We start from the raw sequence: 16,300 nt of genomic DNA, 5'->3' as shown, positions 1-16,300 counted from the left end.
CCTGTGGCTTTAAGGTCGACATCAAGAAGATCTAGCTAGCTTGTCATTTGCCTCAGTGGACAAGCAAATGTTTACTTTTGGGGGAGGGCTCGCTTAGCTGCATAGCTCCTATTGCCTTGAACATATAACCCATGTGAGTTGGAGTTAGAGTTCACTGAATGACTGGAGCATTTTTTTTTCACATGAATCACAGATTGACTTGCAGGCAGTGCATTGTGTACCTTGTCTCTTGCCCATAGGCTCTCCATTACTCGCAATCAAATTTGGACAAATGCTTTGAAAAATGGACGGACATGAGAAGTATTAATTTTTTTTCCACAGCTGCACAGCTATTTACTGTTATGTTAGACCTACCCCAAGAGTGAGGCAGTAAAAAGTAATTTATGAGTGATCACATGAATTTGAAGACAGTTCCAAGTGGCCTCCATCCTGTTTCCACTTGTCAGGGTCAGCAGTACAGTAGAACTGGTTTGGCGGTCAAAACCGAGACTACTAATGGTAATGAACAAAAGTAAACAGTTTGTCAGAAACAGAAACCAGGTCTGAATCTTGGAATAGTATATAGTGACAATGTTGAAAAGAGACTAATGCTGCAAATCCTTTAAGTAGCCAAATTAATCCAGAAGATTGGGGTCAAATGGGGCCAAATTTATGGCATTCATCTCGGTCCCTGCAGTTTGCCTTGGCTTCTATTTAGCTACTTGGGCCTCTGTTTTATCACACGAGGCTGTCAATCAGGGTCAAATGCAGTATTTGGCTTTCACGCAGGACAATGAAGGAGAAGTCTACTTTCTGAGCTAGTTTCAAATCCTGTGAAAGTCTGACGGGAATTTGCCTCAATTTTAAAGTGTGAGGGAGGTGAGAGCAGAAGATAGGATATCAGTTTTATTACCATGACCCACTTTGTACATGCTCTTTTCCTGATTGTACCACAAACTACGAGCCAATAATGTACTTCCTGGAGACATTCGTGCCACGCCAGATTACCATGAACAGTACGAAGGATATTTGATCAATGAAAATTGCATTGTCAACAATTCAGAAAGGGAAGAAATGTTATGACTACATCCAACAGGTTAAGATATCAGAAATCTGTGCTTATGTTATGTTATGATGGACCCATAGACTTAGCTGACTTAGTTTGATTGGGTTCTGTTGACAGTTTTAAAATAATTGTCTGTTGCACTGAATGGCACGAACAGTTAGACTTCTGACAGCTGTGACCAAAACAGACAGGGTTTGCCACACGAATGCATATTTCCAACAGTTCACAGTTCAGTGAATTTAACCCGTGGAGTGCGGGAAATTTCCACCTCCACAGGTTTGCCCGCCTTGCTGATCTTGCGTAATGACTGTCCCCAGATCCCAGTCCGTTCTCTCACGGGATGGATGAATCGGCTCAGTAGCTTGCAATTCCGTGCCGCCTCTCCGGTGAACTTCGAGCACAGAACCGTGGAGGCCTTTTGCGAGTGCGTCTATGCGTTTGTGAGTTAGTGGGTGGAGAAAGGTGTACGAAAGCAGCTCGTCGCTCGCTTACCTTGGGCAAGTCTCGAAGTTGGTTGGCGTCGAGTAAGAGTTCTTCCAAACTGCGTCCGTAGCGATAAATCTCATCTGGCACAAATAGCAGTGAGCAGTGGCGTCTATCGATTACCTCCACATGACGGTTGCACCGCCACAGGGGGATACAGTGAAACATCACGGGGGTGGTGCGGCTGGATGTCGTACCCGGGCGAGAAATTGCACACGAACTCGGGAAATGCAACAGATTGCCACGACAGGACAGTCCCGGGTTTCTCAAAAAATAAAATAAAGCACCGGCAAACGACGCTAACAGGTGGTTCTCAGCGAAACTCCAGTCGTAAACAAGTCCAATGTGTCGTTTGTTAAGTGTCGACCGACATGGGAATCACTCTCCGGCCGGCCGTCGTCACTTTGCTTAGTTTGGAGGCACCCGCCCAACACCGCATGGAAACACCGCCGCTTTTACCGCATCGAAGCCGGTCTACATCTCCGTGTTGCAGGGTAAAACGGTCATTGCCATGTCTTCGCGTAGTTCCCGGAGTGAATTTCCTCTCGCGTTCAGATTCCGACCCGGAACACTCACTCCCTCATTCCAATCTACGTCATCACTCCTGGCGGCTCCTCCCTCTCTCCTCACGAGGCCGCCATGTTGGGACGGAACCAGCCCACGGCTGTCGGGGCTGCATCCAGCAGTGCTCGGGAGAACCCCCGTCAAAATCAATTATCTTGGAAATGAATGCATACATCTAAAACGTCATTGTTCCTACTTAAATCAAGAAAAAAATCATACAGACAAATACCTTGTAATTTGTATGTTTTCTGAGACCATTTCAGTTCAGCGATTAGTTGCATTAACATCACCCACAACTTCCAACGGATGATCATTTCATTTCAGAAAAGAAAAAAAGGAACATGTTGAACGCCTTCATCACCGTACAGACATGAGAATTATGTACAATTTTATCTACCTAAGTGGGTTGGTAGTCGAGTGGTTACCACACGGGCTTGACAGTGCAGAGGTCGTCAGTTCAAGACCAGGTCTGGCCTCCCTGTGTGGAGTATGCATGTTTTTCTCGGGCCCGCGTTGATTATATCCGGTTTATTTCCTCCCACATTCCAAAAACATGCATGGCAGCATGATAAAACACTCTGTCACCCTCTGTGTGACAGTGACCGGTTGTTTGTCTCTATATGCCCTGCAATTGGCTGGCAACAAATTCAGGGTGCCCGAAGACGGCTAGGATAGCCTCCGGCGCCCCCCCCCCCCCCCCCTCGTGACCCTGATGAGGATGAAGAGGTTAGGAAAATGGATAGATGGGTGTACCCAGCCAGCCCACTTCAAGCGTGAATCCTCAAAGCTTGTATCGATACCGACGAGCTGCACACCAGCACCAGGTAGCCTGAAAGTACCAAAAGGGTTGTCCCCCAGTTGCGATTTTAACTCATAGCAACTATAGTTTTAAAAAATACAAACACCAGCAGTATTGAGAAATTTTCATTGTATCAGTTTGGAAATTTAAATCAAGTACAGTACTAAAAATAACATATTCGTTTTTTTCGGCATGAATGTATTTGGTAGCCATATACAATCCCTAGACACGAAGTCGCTTTCACCCTCAAAAAGGTACAGGTATTTGACCCCTGATCCTTACACGCTTCAAATGATTGCCCTGGATGTTGTTTGTACAGTTTTTCCACCCTCTGGTGGTAGTTGTGTGAAAGCGGCCGGATATTCCATAATAAAAATGGTCCTAATATGAAATAAACATTTTAGCGTTGAAATATTTTTAACCAGATTATCGGTTTCGCTAGGGATAACCCTTCAACCAGAACTATGTAAAGGAAGTTAACAGTCTGTGTTAAGCATCTACATAACTACCGTTTCTTGTTTTCCCCTAGACTGAATCATGCTTTGTGCGGACTGCTTATGACTGCAGAGATACTGTGCAAAGTAATTTATTGTCTAAGGAAATGTGAATTTGTGTGCCTTAACAGTTTTCATTTTTATTGTATTCACATTTTATAAGGCAGGCGATGGCATTCATAATGCGTTTGCGTGCATGGGTATTTGCATGACCCATGTTTTGAGTTGTAGGCATGAGAGGAGTTGTTGGTATGAGAATCCCAAATTACCGAATAGTTCCTCTAGAGGGAGCCACAACCCATTTGGTAATTGGGACGTTTTTAAACTCCCCAAAATGGACCAGTTTTGCTTTTTGACTGTTTATTCTTCAATCGAGGAGAAAAGTAACATTTCCAGAGAAATATAGGAATCGGTTGTATTCGTTTTCCTACATTATTCCAAGGCGAACAGTGCCTATGACCCTCGCTCAACACAAAGTACAAGATCATTAAAGTGCATGCATTTATCGCCGTCCCAGTTGCTTCTTGAACGCCTTCAAGGACTTTGCCATCATTGGCGCCACTCCTGGGTTGACAAATATGACAAGTAAATTATGCAAGATATCATAAAATGGGTACAGTCACCTGTATAGACTGTGACAAAAATGTCTTAATCTGTTCAGTCCCACAAATCTGCATCAAAAGCACTCAAGTGCGCTCACGTGTTTTCTTGCGAGGTTCTTGTGTGCTGCTTGGCCCGAAGGTGCTGCTGCTGTTTTTTGTGGGTTCATTGCTCAGCTTTGATTTGCTCTCCTGGGACTTGACGCTGTATATAGAACAAGTAAAAGTATCCAGAAGTCTATACATTCAAGATGGTTCAACTACAACTACAGCATGAATGACATCTTACATTGCAAAGTAAACTTGATAGTGTAGTTGTCCAAGTCATATTACATTCTCAGAAACTGAGGTGGAAAAATTGCAAGCACATTGCTACATTTTACAGCTGTGGTCACAGTGAATTAATTACGGTTTACCAGGTTTTTGGGGTGTAAAATTACACCAAAACAAATCATTTCTAAACTGCCTTTTTTGTAGTCACGTGTAGTCCAGAAAATCCAATACCTCCTTACTTCCAGGTTGAGTGAACGCTGGCGCGTGGCTGCCGCTGCTCACCCGCAGAAAAAATATCCTGTGACTGTAAAGTGTCCTTGAGAGTTTTGAAAGGCGCTTATAAATGAAATGTATTATTATTATTATTATTATTATTATTATTATTATAAAGAACCAATGTCACTCCAGAATTTCATTTTTTAATGTATTTAGAACCTAAACAATTCAATCATTTATTGACTAGTAATAGAACTTATAAATCTATTTACCGGATGAACGGGAGCTATTGAAAAGCCTTTAAAATAAGAGAAATATGTTCTGATGTTTTTGTTTTGGTCAGAACCTGAGATGCAGCATTCTCAACCAGCTACAGCCTTTTATGTGGGTCGAAGTTAGGAGACCCTGACTATAAACAAGTCTTCTGGAGATCAAACATCTAAATTATGACCTTAAAATGACGTGTCTTAAGAGATTGCATTTCTGCCGGTGTCACAAATATATAGGGAGTCAACACGTACCAGATCCTGGGTTGCTGAAGTTGCTGACCTGCGGTGCCATGGATTTCTTGTTGAATACGCACGTCTCTCGGTGGCTTAGCAACAGTGTGAATAAATGCCATCTTCACTTGCCGGCCTAAACAGAGATGAGTGTCGATGAGTTCAAAAAAAATAAACAACAGTTGCCAAAAATTGTAAACACAGACACAGGAGCTAAGAATCAGATGAGAATCCGGATAGTAGTGTTTTAAAGATATGAAGTATTTGTCTGTAGGTTGTTTATTCTAAGAGTTCAACTGATAAAACTCAAAATGGCATCTAAAGATACATATAGATATAAGATATACACATAAAAACAAAGAAACATGGGCAAATTGTAAAAACACTTAGCCATGAAATCTTCAGGAAGTGGAAATCAGAATAAATGCGGAGGCATAATGACACTGAACAACCTTTGCTTCCCCAAGATAGAGGTGTCAATTTTATTCCATGCCGTAAGATGGAAGTGTTTTTCTATTTCCTCTCCAACTTTTGACCTTGTGCATTTGGGAAATTTTGTGCACACCTTTGGGTTTCTTGGAATGATCCGAAACAATTTTTTTGGCCAGCGTCTGGAATTTCCTTTCCCTCTCCTCTGAGACTCTGATGTACATTTCCTTCCACGACTCGTACTGCTGAAGTTTGGCATCCTTGAAGTCTCTCTGGCAGTGTTTTCCCCACAGGTGGTCTGTCACTCCGATGTACACCTAAAGACGCGACCAATAAAGATTAAAAGAGTAAATTGGCATAGTATCACAATGCAAAAATGCGTTAATGTACAACAGTGAGTCAAATTCCACAATCAGCTTCTGAATGTAGAAATATACTTGAGAGGAATCAATCACTATGCAGTGAGGAAAATCAGGAAAACTGATCAGCGATTACCTCGATCTGGCCCCATTAAAGGACAACGAACATCTCCGGACAAGTTGTGTCCATAATTTGTAAAATGGCTTCAAATGACTTCTACTGAGCGTATTTTAATAAGATTCCACCGCATATAGCTATATTTTACGTTTTAAGACTCGCGCTGAATATTCAGGAAGTCTTGTTTTTGAGTTGGTGACGAGTCCGTACGTGACGTCACTAAAGGAACGCCCCTGACCGAAAAAAAGACACATTGTATCAGTCCTTCCATCACGTCAATGTATTTTGCTGTACTTGTTTGGTCTGAAAACCCCGTGTTGCACCCAAAAGCCGCCAGAAGAGGGCGTCCAAGCTCCATATAAGGAATTTATCAGCCTGTGGAAACGGAGGTGGCCACAGGAGGTCGCCATTTTGTGCCTCTTTTTGGGTGAGACGTTTCCTCTCAATGTTGCCTCAAAATGGCACGGAATACATTCTTCAATCGATTGCAAACATGTATGCTTTCCTCTTCACAACTATTTGAATCATATTCATAACTGGATGTGTAACAAGAAAGCATATTCTCCGAATCTGAAGCCATTGTTTTGATTCTCCAGCAATGCAAGACGTCTTGGCGTGACGTCACGAACTGGGGGCGGGACTTTCTGAAAATGGCCAATTCGCAGCTCAATTTTTTGCAGATTTTGGACACTTTAAGTCATTTTTATTGGTGTTTTGCATTTGAATAAAAATATACTGCATGTTTTGGGTATTTTAGATGCTATAAAACGTTTTTCTGATGTCAGATAAGAAACAAAAAAGTGACGTTGGTTGTTCTTTAAATACTGTAGCTCACTGATTATGAGGTCAGGATCTTAAGCAATTCAACGAAAATGACAAAAACTGTGGCTTCTGGTTCCTTTTGTGAAACACAGAAAAAAAACTTTTGTCAGTTGGCTGACCGTTGATTTTCTTAAAGCATTGTTTTACATTCACGATAAAACCTCAAGTGAGGCTTTGGTGATAAAATCTGTCCTATATTTGTTCCTACCGGATTGCAGTCCTCAATACGTAGCAACTGCTCCGGAGTGCATCTCTCCAATACCGGCTCAAGGATTTCAAACGGAACCCCGCCGGTTTGATAAAGCACTGACAAAAACAGAATGGTACACAAAGCAACAGAACCTCAAAACATCTAAAAAAAAAAATAATAAAAAAAGACAAAAAAAAAGATTGCTAGGTCTCATTCACAGTTTATATTGTTCTGCAGCGTGCGGATACACTGCTGGTACAAGCTCATCATAGCAGGGAGGAATACCGTCTTGGCTCCCGAATAGACCTGCATTTTTTTATTTAGCCGATGGCCTGTGAAGAATGCTGAGTCCTCAGATAGGTCCCCAAAATCAGGCTCCTTTTCACCTTCAAAACAAAACAAAAAAAGGTGAATTTGCTTATCAGTTAGTGAGAAATATGAGTATTAGAAACTGTACCTTTCCTTTCAAGGTATTTAAAACTGGATTCTTTGTCACATTCAACTAGAAGGGCAGGTAAAGGAATGTAAAGCGGGTCCTTTGGAGACTCCAGAAACATCTAAAATGCAGGTTCATCAGAGATTAACCAGTTGTCCAGAAGTTCAATGTATACCCTCACTCAAGCACCTTTTTTGGAGAAAAAGGCATCCTCGGAGGCTTGGTGGGTTTTATGAGAGGCTGCTTCTTCATGACAAAATGGATCTTTTTGGAGGCTTTCTTTCCATTGGAGCGATTCTTCTTCTTCTTCATGGCCTTTTGGTCGTAGCTCAAGTATGATTCAAAAGACATGGATGGCTGCTCCATTTCACTTTCACTATTTTCTTGCTGTGTTTTGACCTTTTTCTGTGAGAGATTTGACAGCCTGTCGAGTTCAGACTCTTCTTTCTCTCGTTTCTTCCTTTTCCTATTTGGGTTGTCTGAGCTACTCGATGATACTGACGATCCATCCTGTTGAGCGTTGTTCAAGTCAGAGGACATGTCTGAGTGCCTGTCACCGGGTGAGGTTTCCTCTTGTGGGCATTCTTTCGATAGCTTTGATTTATTTTTTGACTTCTCTTTCCTATTGTCTGTAGGTTGTACCTGACAGCCAGACCTGGATTTAAAATGTCCATTGTCCTTGAGAACAGCATTTTTTAAACCCAAGATTCCATTTTGCAAACTGTTTGGGTCATCTTTTTTACTTATTTTGGACTTGTCCTTTTTTCTTTTGGGACTTTTGTGTATGTCTTCAGCATGACATTTTTCAGTCAAATCTTGCAAACTTGTTTTAACTGGTGTTAAGCAATTATTTTTGAAAACATCTCCTGTATGCTCTTCATGTTTTGGGCTATTTGGGTCACAGATGATGCGCTCTTTGATGGACAAACTGTCCAATATGTCTTCATCTTCTGGATGACTGCATTTAGGAGATGAAAATATTAAAAGACTTGAAGGCGAAAAATAATAATAATAAATGAAAAGGGAAAAAAAGATCCACACCTCATTGACTTCTTGGGAATTAATTTCTTCCAACCTTTGACTAGTGACTTGGCCAAATCTCCAGCTTCTTTGTGCTTTCGAAAGGAATTCACAGTTCTCCCAATTCCAGTTTCCTTATTAGAAAGAACATTCACAAGTGAATGGCCAATTAAAACAAATTCACATCTAAATAGTCTCATTTGCCACTTACAGCAAGAACATCTACAGTGATGTCGAGACTGTTGAGCTTCTGCAAGATTTTGAGAACCTGAAATGAAATTTATCAAGACCTGAATCGCAACATGAAAAAAGAAACATTGTTATTGAACACACATTTTCATGTATTGTCTTGACATAAAAAAACAAAAGCTGAAACATTAAACGTGACATTCCAGGGTGATACAGTAGCTTAGAAGCTATGTATAGGAACCTTTCCACCCCCTTACTCATTTTACTCCCAGCTATAAATGGACAAGCCCGTTACACTGCGCTATCCATTTTATCTATTGGCACAAACTGTGCAGCTTTAAGCTAAAATATTTACGAACTCCTTCAAAGATATTTAAGTACAGTTTAATATGATCTAGCCACAAAGGCACATACATTGTCTTGTGCCGGTCCCTAGCCTGGATAAATATAGAGGGTTGTCCGGAAGGGCATCCGACATAAAAGCTTGACCAAAACAAACATGCGGATATAAACTTCTGAAGATGGAGGACACGGATTCGCTGTGGCGACCCCTTGAAGGGAAAAGCCCAAAGGAAAACAAGAAGTCTTCATGTACAGTAAAGTCTCGTTATATCGATATTCAAGGGAGTCCGAAAAAATATCGATATAACCGGGACTATCGATATATCCGACCCTGTTTGCATGTAATTTTCTCCGTGCGTGCATAGAAATAGTATCGATATAACCGGGACTATCGATATATCCGATATCGATATAACGAGACTTTACTGTACTTCCTTGTAAAACTTGAAAGTTTTGAATGGTGCTTATTAATGAAATGTATCATTATTATTCAAAGAGGCCATGAGATGTGCAGGTTGTCACAGCTGATAAAAATGATAGACAACAGTCATAAATTTAATCACTGGCGGCGAAGCAATTTTTAGCCGCAAACCACTTCCCAGTTATGTTGTTTAACATCACCACGAGTGAGGCATCCATATGTATATCATTTTACTGTACTTAGTAAATTGTTCTGTAACATTGCACAAAATGACTTGTGTCCGCTATCATCAATCACTAGATGTAATTTTATTTCACTTATATTGGAGTGCAATAAAACACAGTTAACAACCAAAGTCCTGCGTTCAAAGACATTCATTTCCAATCAGAAGGGTGATGGAGACAATGTTATCATTTACGATGTTATCATTGAAGCATTTAATGGTACATATACGCATCAATATGCTTTGTTTTTGTTATACTTGCACCGTGTACATTTTTATGAACCATTTTTGCACAGTTACAGTATGCACCTCAGTCTTCTGACAATTATATTATGCTTAGAATATCTCTACAACCCTGACCCCCACCCTCTTTCAAATTGCTGCTGTGGACTGCAAATTTCCCCATTGTGGGACGATTAAAGGCTTTCTGATTCTGATTTAATGGTCTATTTGAGGAGTGTTTGCTTTCACAACATTTACATTTGAACTTAACTGTTCTTTTGTTCTAGGTTAACACACCACCTCAACTTATAATAAGTAACTCTGCCAAAAGGTTCCTTCGACGACTATTTTCAGCCATTTGCTTGGAAAGGTAATACTTTTCTGTTGACACGGCGCTGAATAAATCAGTGGTGCATTTAATGAACCCTCTGTGTAGGAATAATGGAAGAATAAAATGTTCGCTACCGTTGTAGACTGTGGCGTGTCCGATAGCTGAAGTTTGAAGCGTAACACTCTCTTCACCACGTCCGAGGTTCCTGCCATTACTTTGGTGGCATGTATGCCGGCACACGCACCTGACGGACAGGCGACACTAATTATCTGCAAAGGAAATTGTGGAAACTCCCACTTCAGTTTCCTGTGTTAAAATTGATACGGTCATTTATATGACGTCACACATCGGAAAGCCGGTATGATGCTGTTATTGTAACAGTTGATGTATGTGCATTTGTAATGTATTTTAGGAAATTTGGCAGGAATGTTATCAGTGTTCAAGAAAACACACAACATACACTCGTCACAAAAGGTTCGGGACACACTATAGAGTGCCTTTCACCATGACGAAGTAGGTCGATGAATTCAGGGTAGCAGAAGCTTTGATGAATTCTTGTGATCTTTGTATACCTAAACGACACCCAGTTGGTTTAACCTGTGGCGTCACACGTGTGTATGATTTTGAAGTGCGCCTTTCAACCCTTTCATGTCTTTCAATTTCTTGATCTCCTTGATGTGCGTCTCGCTCACCCTGACGCATAGCACACGCTTGAAAATGGTATAAAAGGAGCTGTCGCGGGACAGAGAGATTGGGCGAACCACGGGACAGAATCATCTCAGACTCATCTCGGACTCACAGACTCGAAGAGACTTGCAAAGACCCGCACAGGCACGCCCGGCTCATGCCGGGCGTCGGACGGACTCCACGCCACGATCAACCTCTCCGCGTCACCTGCCTGGGAGATCTGACAACGAACCTACTTACAAATAAAGAGAAACGTCAAACTCTTTAAACCCCTCTTTTCTAACTGGTTTTGTATATTTTTGTTTAGATTAAGGAAATGAGGGAAAATAACAAAATTGAATGGGTAAATTCATTGTGATTTTGTTTTCTTTTCAGGGTCGAACACATTTACTTTCTGCCACCCGAAGGTACCCCTTGGTGCCTGTTGTTTCCAAAGTTGATGAAAAACATTTATGGGTCTTTTTTTGTAAAATTTTAGACTGAAACTAAAATTCACAGTCAACTCACATTAGCCTTCAACCCCTGTAAAGCTGTTTCATTTTTTTGTTGTTGTTGCGGAGTTCACTATCTTCCACATTGAGTTGAATGGTAAAATTCACAAAATGCATACATGAATCAGATGATGCATTTCCAAGGTCGTTTTTTGTGACTTCAAGTCTCATTCTTCATCTCAGTTGTTCCTTTTGATGACACCGTCCACACTATAGTTTTGCACTGCATGTAGTTAATTTGCTATTTTGTAGTGCTGTTGGAATATATGATTATTGTATCCGTTATTGCATTGTGCCAATACAAAATAATTATCGTTCACACAACAATACCTTTACATAAAGGAAGGGATGTAATCCTTTTATATTTAGGGGGGTAAAGGAGTTAAAGTCCAACTACAATTGATTGACTAGATTGATTATTAAGAAGGCATATGAATGTTAAACTGCAAATTTAAAGACACTATTTTGATTATTTTGCTCATCTCAAACAAAGCTCTGCACATTATTGATGCACAGAGGATACTATGGTGTTCAGAGCCAAATTATTGACATCAACTAATTGGAAATTATCTGTAAATGAGGCCAAACGAGAGGTCAAGTTTTGGGGGTGGGAAGCTACTGTCTACCCCATGTATTTCACAATGTGTGATTGACACCCAGGCCTGAAGAGGAGGAGTTAGTGAGGATTTCTCTTTCAGCGTGGGTGACTGCTGTCCTCTCTCTCCAGCTCCAGTAAGTGGAGGCACAAGTTCCTTCCCCCCCCCAGCCTCAACTTCATTCCTCAGGTATTTGGTATTTATTGGTCAAATTGTGCTAATTGTAAAATTCATGCTGCTATGCTTGATGTATGTTATAACTTTAGGGGTCAAGGACTTTATTTGGGCTATGGTGGTTGGACGCCATACTTGAAGTGGTTTTATAGATCGTTATAGAGACATACTGTGCATGGTAGGTGAATTGTGTCCAGTCATTGTGCTTTTAAGTTTAAAGCAATTGTACTGACAAGAGTAATTCACTGCAATTTACAAGTTATACCAATGTAGTTTGAAAGTCTAAATTGAACCAAAATAGTAAGAGAGCACAATGCCTGCTTCTGGTGCCTCAAAGTCTATAAAAGGAACATCAGTGGCAAGCCCTTCCAGTGGGTTATTCCTGGCCAAACAGCTGATAAAATGTGACAGATGCAATGAGGACTCGCTCCCGCATCACCTGGCACAACACATGCTTCAAAGGTGTCAGTCTCTGCTTGTGCAGTAAGATACAACTTTTAGATTTCAATGAATTAACTTCCACGAATGTGGCAGATAAATCATGCCAATGCTTATTCGCTTTTGGTTATTGACCTTTACAGCATAAAAGCATTTATTTGTTATATCGCTGTTTTCAAAAGGTCTGGGTTGTGCTTCGCTGCCTCAGCCATGGCGCCCAAAAAGAACAAGACAACCAAGAAGAATAAGGGAGACATCAATGAGATGACAATCATGGTTGAGGACAGCCCCGTGAACAAGATCAACGGGCTGAATACACTGTTGGAGGGCAGCAACGGCTTCAGCTGCATTTCAACCGAGGTTACAGATTCCGTGTATGCCCCCAACCTCCTAGAAGGTCTGAGCGCCATGAGGCATGACAGTTTCCTCTGTGATTTAACAGTTGCAACCAAGTCAAAGTCCTTTGATGTCCACAAGGTTGTCATGGCCTCTTGCAGTGAGTACATACGCAACATCTTGAAAAAGGATTCGACGCTGCAGAAGATTGACTTGAACGACCTCTCACCTGTGGGCCTTGCCACAAGCATCACATATGCGTACTCTGGAAAGCTGACATTGTCACTCTACAGCATCGGCAGCACCATTGCCGCGGCCAGGCTCCTGCAGATCGGCACTCTCGTGAAGATGTGCAGTGACTTCCTCATGCGGGAGCTCAGCGTTGACAACTGCATGTACGTGGCCAACATTGCGGATGCTTACGACCTCAAAGAAACCAGGGCAGCGGCACAGAAGTACATGCGTGAGAACTTCATTGAGTTCTCAGAGATGGAGCAGTTCCTGAAACTCACCTATGAGCAGATCAGCGACTTCCTCTCAGATGATTCCCTGCAGCTTCCCTCCGAGGTCACAGCCTTTCAGATCGCCATGAAATGGTTGGACTTTGACGAGAAGAGGTTGAAGTACGCTGCAGAGCTCCTTAGTCACATCCGCTTTGGCACAATCTGCGCCCAAGACTTGGTGAACCACATCCAGAGTGTGCCTAGAATGATGCAAGACCACGAGTGCCACCGTCTTCTCGTAGATGCCATGAACTACCATCTGCTGCCGTACCAACAGAATATCCTTCAGTCACGAAGGACAAAGGTACGCGGCGGCCTCAAGGTGATCCTCACAGTCGGAGGACGCCCGGCCCTGACGGAGAAGTCCCTCAGCAAGGAAGTCCTTTACAGGGACATGGACAATGTGTGGAATCGGTTGACGGAAATGCCAGCAAAGAGCTTTAATCAGTGTGTGGCAATGATGGATGGCTTCCTGTACGTGGCAGGAGGTGAGGACCAGAATGATGCGAGGAACCAGGCCAAGCATGCTGTCAGCAACTTCTGCAGGTAAAAACTCATCTCTGTTGTCGACATTTAGTTTCTGGAGACTTTTTAGGTACTGTATTAACCACCTTCATGTTCTTAAGGTATGACCCCCGCTTCAATGCCTGGATTCATTTGAACAACATGATCCAAAGGCGCACCCACTTTAGTCTCAGCACCTTCAATGGCCTTTTATTTGCCATTGGTGGCCGGAACGCTGACGGTGTTCAGGCATCGGTGGAGTGCTACGTGCCGTCTTCCAACCAGTGGCAGATGAAAGCTTCCATGGAGGTGCCCCGCTGCTGTCATGCCAACTCAGTCATCAATGGAAAGATCCTCGTTTCTGGCGGCTACATCAACAACGCCTACTCCAGGGCCGTGTGCTCATATGACCCATCCACTGACAGCTGGCACGATAAGAACAGTCTGAGCTCGCCTCGCGGTTGGCACTGCGCTGCCACCGTGGGTGATCGCGCCTACGTCATCGGTGGCAGTCAGCTTGGGGGTCGTGGGGAGAGAGTAGATGTATTGCCCGTAGAGTCCTACAACCCTCAAACGGGTCAGTGGAGCTACTGCGCACCTCTTCACACAGGCGTGAGCACAGCCGGCGTTGCCATTTTGAACAGCAACATATATGTCCTTGGGGGCTGGAATGAGGGTGAGAAGAAGTACAAGAAGTGCATTCAGGTGTACAATGCGGACCTCAATGAATGGACTGAGGACGACGAGTTACCAGAAGCTACAGTTGGCATTTCGTGCTGCGTCGTCACCATCCCCACTCGAAAACCAACACGTGAGTCTAGAGCCAGCTCAGTTTCATCTGCGCCAGTCAGTATGTAGGGATTGATATCCTTTGGATGATGTAGTTTACATGCTTCCTCGCCTCAGCTTGTCTGTTACGTCAGCCGTGGATCTAAAAACTCCCTGTGGTGAACACCAGAAAGGTTTTTCATAGGGTCTTAAATTTTAATGAGGGAGCAAAGGAAGTGCAAACAGACATTTAAAGTTACAGTTTGGCAGTTGGGTGGTTATGTTTGGCATCAATCGGGATTTGTTACGTTTATAACACAAATAAACTGGGCAAGGTGATATCAAGCACAATTAGCTTTTTATTAGGCAGAGATTTCCTCTATGAGGCCAATAATAATAAAATTAGCCCTCATTGTGTTGCATCACAAAAAAAACTCTTAAAATTAAAATTACAGTGTGAAGAAATGTATTTATCCAATTCCATGACAATCATGCTGTACATATATATGTTCACCACGAGAAAATTAATTTCAAAATATTTATGGTGACCAAAGAGCTACTGTGATGGTCAGATACTTTGAACAGCATGAGTTTTGGAATCAATGTTAGAATACCACCTACCAGGATTAGATGTTTAACATGAGTGTATTCACAAACTTTACAGCGATCTCACCATTCAGTTGGGAGAAACTGGTTCTGCTGGAAAATCCTGCGAGAGTGAGATATGAATGTTTAGAAAAAAATAAAATGGAACTGGAGACAACTATTTCTGCCTGAGCTGTCATGGGAGTTTTCATTATTTCCCTGGTTGCTCATGACTTTTTTTCAATTAAAGATTTCTTATTTTCACAGGACTGTTGTCACCATTTAATAAGACCTACAGAGTATATGATTAGCACACCGGCTTCACAGTGCAGAGGTCGCCGGTTCGCGTCCCGGTCCGGCCTCCCTGTGTGGAGTTTGCATGTTCTCCCGGGACCCGCGTGGGTTTTCTCCGGGTCCTCCGGTTTCCTCTCACACTCCAAAAACATGCATGTCAGGCAGATTGACCACTCCAAATTGTCCCTAGGTGTGAGTGTGAGAGTGACTGTTGTATGTCTTTGTGTGCCCTGCGATTGGCTGGCAACCAATTCAGGGTGTCCCCCGCCTCGTGCCCGAAAACAGCTGTGATATGCTCCAGCAACCCCCGTGACCCTAATGAGGAATAAGCGGTACGGAAAATGAGATGATGAGTATATGATTATTTTTAAAATATTACTCAGATGATTTGACAATAGTTCAATGTACCCAAAATCTCTGTGTTTTGGATCAAAATGGATTGACGTAATATTTTCAACATCAAGAGCTGTTGTCCTGAAGGAAACTAGTCAGAGCAAAAGCAAACTGTATGAGAATATCAAAGTATTATTGTGAGTTATAGAATGACCCTCTGTGTCTTTGTGTTGTCATATTATTTGTTATTTAGTTTATTGTTCTTTGACTTTAAATGGCGCAGCGAGAGTGGCTGCCTTTTCAGCAGCTCCTGTATTTTGTTTTTGTACTTCTGTCTTTCCTCTTCCTTTCATAACTTTGCTGCTGTGAAATGTAAATTTCTCCACTGCGAGACAAATAAAGGTACATCCAATCCAATCCAATCCTATATCACATCAACAAATATTGTACGATCACATCACCTGACATCCTATTGTGGATTACCAGTGGCATGTAGTTAGACCGTTTTAATAAACA

The 16,300-nt window shown here is 42.2% G+C and overlaps 3 protein-coding genes across 5 annotated transcripts in view; 1 reads left to right on the top strand and 2 right to left on the bottom strand.

Annotated features, from left to right (window-relative positions):
- The window catches only part of lrrc1 (leucine rich repeat containing 1), a 29,662-nt gene extending 27,566 nt beyond the window's left edge, over positions 1 to 2,096 (bottom strand). Inside the window, 1 exon segment of the mRNA XM_089011775.1 lies at positions 1,538 to 2,096. Within this exon segment, the coding sequence (XP_088867901.1) occupies positions 1,538 to 1,696 (159 nt within the window). The 5' untranslated portion in view covers positions 1,697 to 2,096.
- A 1,078-nt stretch (positions 2,097 to 3,174) lies between these two features.
- On the bottom strand, positions 3,175 to 11,298 carry eloal (elongin A, like). Of its 2 annotated transcripts, none has more exons than XM_089012016.1 (11): positions 10,210 to 11,298; positions 8,559 to 8,637; positions 8,369 to 8,481; positions 7,517 to 8,285; positions 7,349 to 7,448; positions 7,110 to 7,277; positions 6,910 to 7,007; positions 5,539 to 5,719; positions 4,995 to 5,109; positions 4,086 to 4,189; positions 3,175 to 3,949 (listed from the first exon to the last, which is right to left on the bottom strand). In XM_089012016.1, exons 3-11 carry the CDS (start codon positions 8,371 to 8,373, stop codon positions 3,888 to 3,890), a joined length of 1,602 nt encoding a protein of 533 aa, XP_088868142.1. In that variant the 5' UTR covers positions 8,374 to 8,481; positions 8,559 to 8,637; positions 10,210 to 11,298; the 3' UTR covers positions 3,175 to 3,887. The 2 variants fall into 2 exon arrangements, with proteins under 2 accessions (XP_088868142.1, XP_088868140.1); XM_089012014.1 differs by having other exon boundaries at positions 8,559 to 8,615.
- Positions 11,299 to 11,919: 621 nt separating this feature from the next.
- On the top strand, positions 11,920 to 15,338 carry klhl31 (kelch-like family member 31). Of its 2 annotated transcripts, none has more exons than XM_089012338.1 (3): positions 11,920 to 12,038; positions 12,644 to 13,846; positions 13,927 to 15,338. In XM_089012338.1, the coding sequence occupies exons 2-3, from the start codon at positions 12,672 to 12,674 to the stop codon at positions 14,660 to 14,662; spliced, it is 1,911 nt and encodes a 636-aa protein (XP_088868464.1). In that variant the 5' UTR covers positions 11,920 to 12,038; positions 12,644 to 12,671; the 3' UTR covers positions 14,663 to 15,338. The 2 variants fall into 2 exon arrangements, with proteins under 2 accessions (XP_088868464.1, XP_088868465.1); XM_089012339.1 differs by lacking the exon at positions 11,920 to 12,038 and having other exon boundaries at positions 12,726 to 12,858; positions 12,939 to 13,846.
- Positions 15,339 to 16,300: the final 962 nt, after the last annotated feature.

Source organism: Hippocampus bargibanti, linkage group LG13 (genome assembly GCF_051943395.1).
Source record: "Hippocampus bargibanti isolate YZ-2025 linkage group LG13, ASM5194339v1, whole genome shotgun sequence".
Lineage (NCBI taxonomy): Eukaryota > Metazoa > Chordata > Actinopteri > Syngnathiformes > Syngnathidae > Hippocampus > Hippocampus bargibanti.
Note: the sequence above shows the minus strand (reverse complement) of the source record. Positions and strands in the feature narration are given on the sequence as shown.